Raw genomic sequence first — 2317 nt, 5'->3', positions numbered from 1 at the left:
TGCACCTCATATCTCATATATATGTTTTTTTCTGTGCATCTATATTTCAGTTTGTATTTTCAAATTCTGGTTTATCGGGATGACCGTAAAAGTAAAAAATTTGGAATTGAACTAAAAATACAAAAAGATTTCCAAAAAAATACAATCGAATTAAAACGGCGAAATCATAAATTCTAAGGAGTTAGCGCTAACGCCATTGGTTCGTATCGTACCGTCCCTCTCACTCTCGCATTAAATTATAAGTGGTAGAGGGACGGAACGACACGAACTTAGATTTTCGAATTTCGTAGTAGCCCCGCTGTTTGCATCAGCAAACTACATAAAAATGAAGCCAGCCTTCATCGCATAAATCTTATACCATCAAACGAGCAATTCTTGTATATATATATATATTTCGGGGATTTTTGAAACGGCTCCAACGATTTCGATGAAATTTGGTATGTAGGGATTTTTGGGGATGACAAATCGATCTAGCTTGGTCTTACCTCTGGGAAAACGCTTACTAACGAGTTTTAACCCGAGCAAAGCCGGTCGCCCAGATACTTTGATATTTATAAGGCTATAAGTTTGCTATATCGGAGCCATGTTGACAGAAAAAAGAAGATGGTGGCGGTGGAATCGTACGTGAAGAGTCACTACGGACGCAGCGGGGGCGGCGGCAGCGTCGGGCACCTGTCGCGCGCGCCGCTGCTGCCAAGCGACGTCGAACTGTGTAAGGCTACTTCATTTACCGAACTAAGGCTACGTACGTGCGCGCCGTCTCTTTCGCAAGCGATACTTTAACAAGATACGCGCGAAAAACTATACCACTCCTTGCAGTCGGGTAAAAAGGGACGGCGCTCTAAAACCGCATAGTGCGTACCGTAGACTACGACTATTCACTGCCTCAGGTTCGTGTCTGTTTCCTAAAATGTCTGCTTCTCAAAATGGCCCACATTGTCAGTTTCCTATGATGTCAACTTCTTATATTGTCTGTTTTCTGAAATGTCTATTTCTCATATTTGACAGTTTCCTGTGATGTTTGCTTCTTAATGTCTGTTTCCTGTAAAGTCTGCTTCTCAGATTTGTCAGTTTCATAAGATTTCTGGTTCCAGTATTGACAGTTTTCTAATATGACTGCTTTCTATAATGTCCGCTTCTCATCTGCTACACCTAAATAATTCTAACATTTTAACCGTCTTCAAAGTATTTAAATGCTCTAAAAAAGAAGAATATAAACTTTTAATTAGATCAAACCCATCAATTCATGACATAGGTATAACAATTTATAGCACTTATATGGCATAGAGAAGCGGACATTTAGAACAGCGGGCTTGTAGAACACAAATAGTGGACATTATAGGAAACATACATTGCGGGAATTAGATACATAATAAGCGGACATTGTAGGAATCAGGCCATTTATAGAAGTGGACATAATATGAAGTGAACATTTTAGGAAAGAGCCATCATAGATAACAAACAGCAGACACTATGGAATAGACGTTTGTTGGAAGAAGGCCATTTTGAAAAGCAGACATTTTAGGAAACAGACAGAACGAGCCTGAGCCTATTCACACATCTTTTAGCGGTTCCATTTATATTTGGATACCTTTGAGTGTTCACATAACTTTCAGTGCTTCCGTTAGTTTCTGGACAATCGAAACTAATTGATTGCAAGTGATTGCATACTTGTAGACAGTCAGCAACAAATATGATACACGAAAATTTATAGCCTGGACATTAAGGTCTGTATACATACTTTGTGCACTTTGGTTGTATTCATATCTTTATTGCTGACTGTACATAAAAACAAAAAAATGCAAAATCTGTAAAAAGCTTTTCATCACACTTGCTCCGTAAACAGCGTCGTAACATGCTGGCTACTTGGTTGCAATAACCCTCGACCTTAATGTGCTTGTCATGAAACCCGTGGTCGGTAAATGAGTCATTGCGCGTACACATTTTGTTGTCATGAAGCCCAGGTCGTAATTGAGTCGGTGCCCGTACTGATGGCGCTGCGCGCTGTAGCGCATGGTGCAGCAGCAGGACCACATCACACGCGGCTCAGGCACATGCTGCGGGAGGGAGGGCGACGCTGCAAGAGCGCAGCCTATGATATCGCCAATATTTGGAAGAATAATACTTTTTTTTTAGGAATATAAAATTTTACTCGCAAATGTGATGAAAAACATTGTATGTCGCATACTACAATCAGAACATCGATATTAAACCCTCAGTGACTTCGGGCTTCTAATAGACTCTGTTGTATTCTTTATTTACCGCCCATAAGACACAATGTTATTTTGATAAACAAAACTTAGTCTTTGGCAAAACG

The 2317-nt window shown here is 40.1% G+C and overlaps 1 protein-coding gene across 1 annotated transcript in view; it reads left to right on the top strand.

Moving 5' to 3' along the window:
* LOC141440011 (uncharacterized) overlaps positions 1-2317 on the top strand; it is a 49081-nt gene that overhangs the window by 2935 nt on the left and 43829 nt on the right. The window contains exon 4 of the mRNA XM_074104469.1: positions 594-712. Within this exon, the coding sequence (XP_073960570.1) occupies positions 594-712 (119 nt within the window). The remainder of the gene's footprint in view (positions 1-593; positions 713-2317) is intronic.

The sequence above is a fragment of the Choristoneura fumiferana genome, chromosome 21, assembly GCF_025370935.1.
Source record: "Choristoneura fumiferana chromosome 21, NRCan_CFum_1, whole genome shotgun sequence".
NCBI classification, from domain to species: domain Eukaryota; kingdom Metazoa; phylum Arthropoda; class Insecta; order Lepidoptera; family Tortricidae; genus Choristoneura; species Choristoneura fumiferana.
The sequence above is the reverse complement of the archived record's forward strand: the minus strand, read 5'-3'. Positions and strand labels throughout refer to the sequence as shown.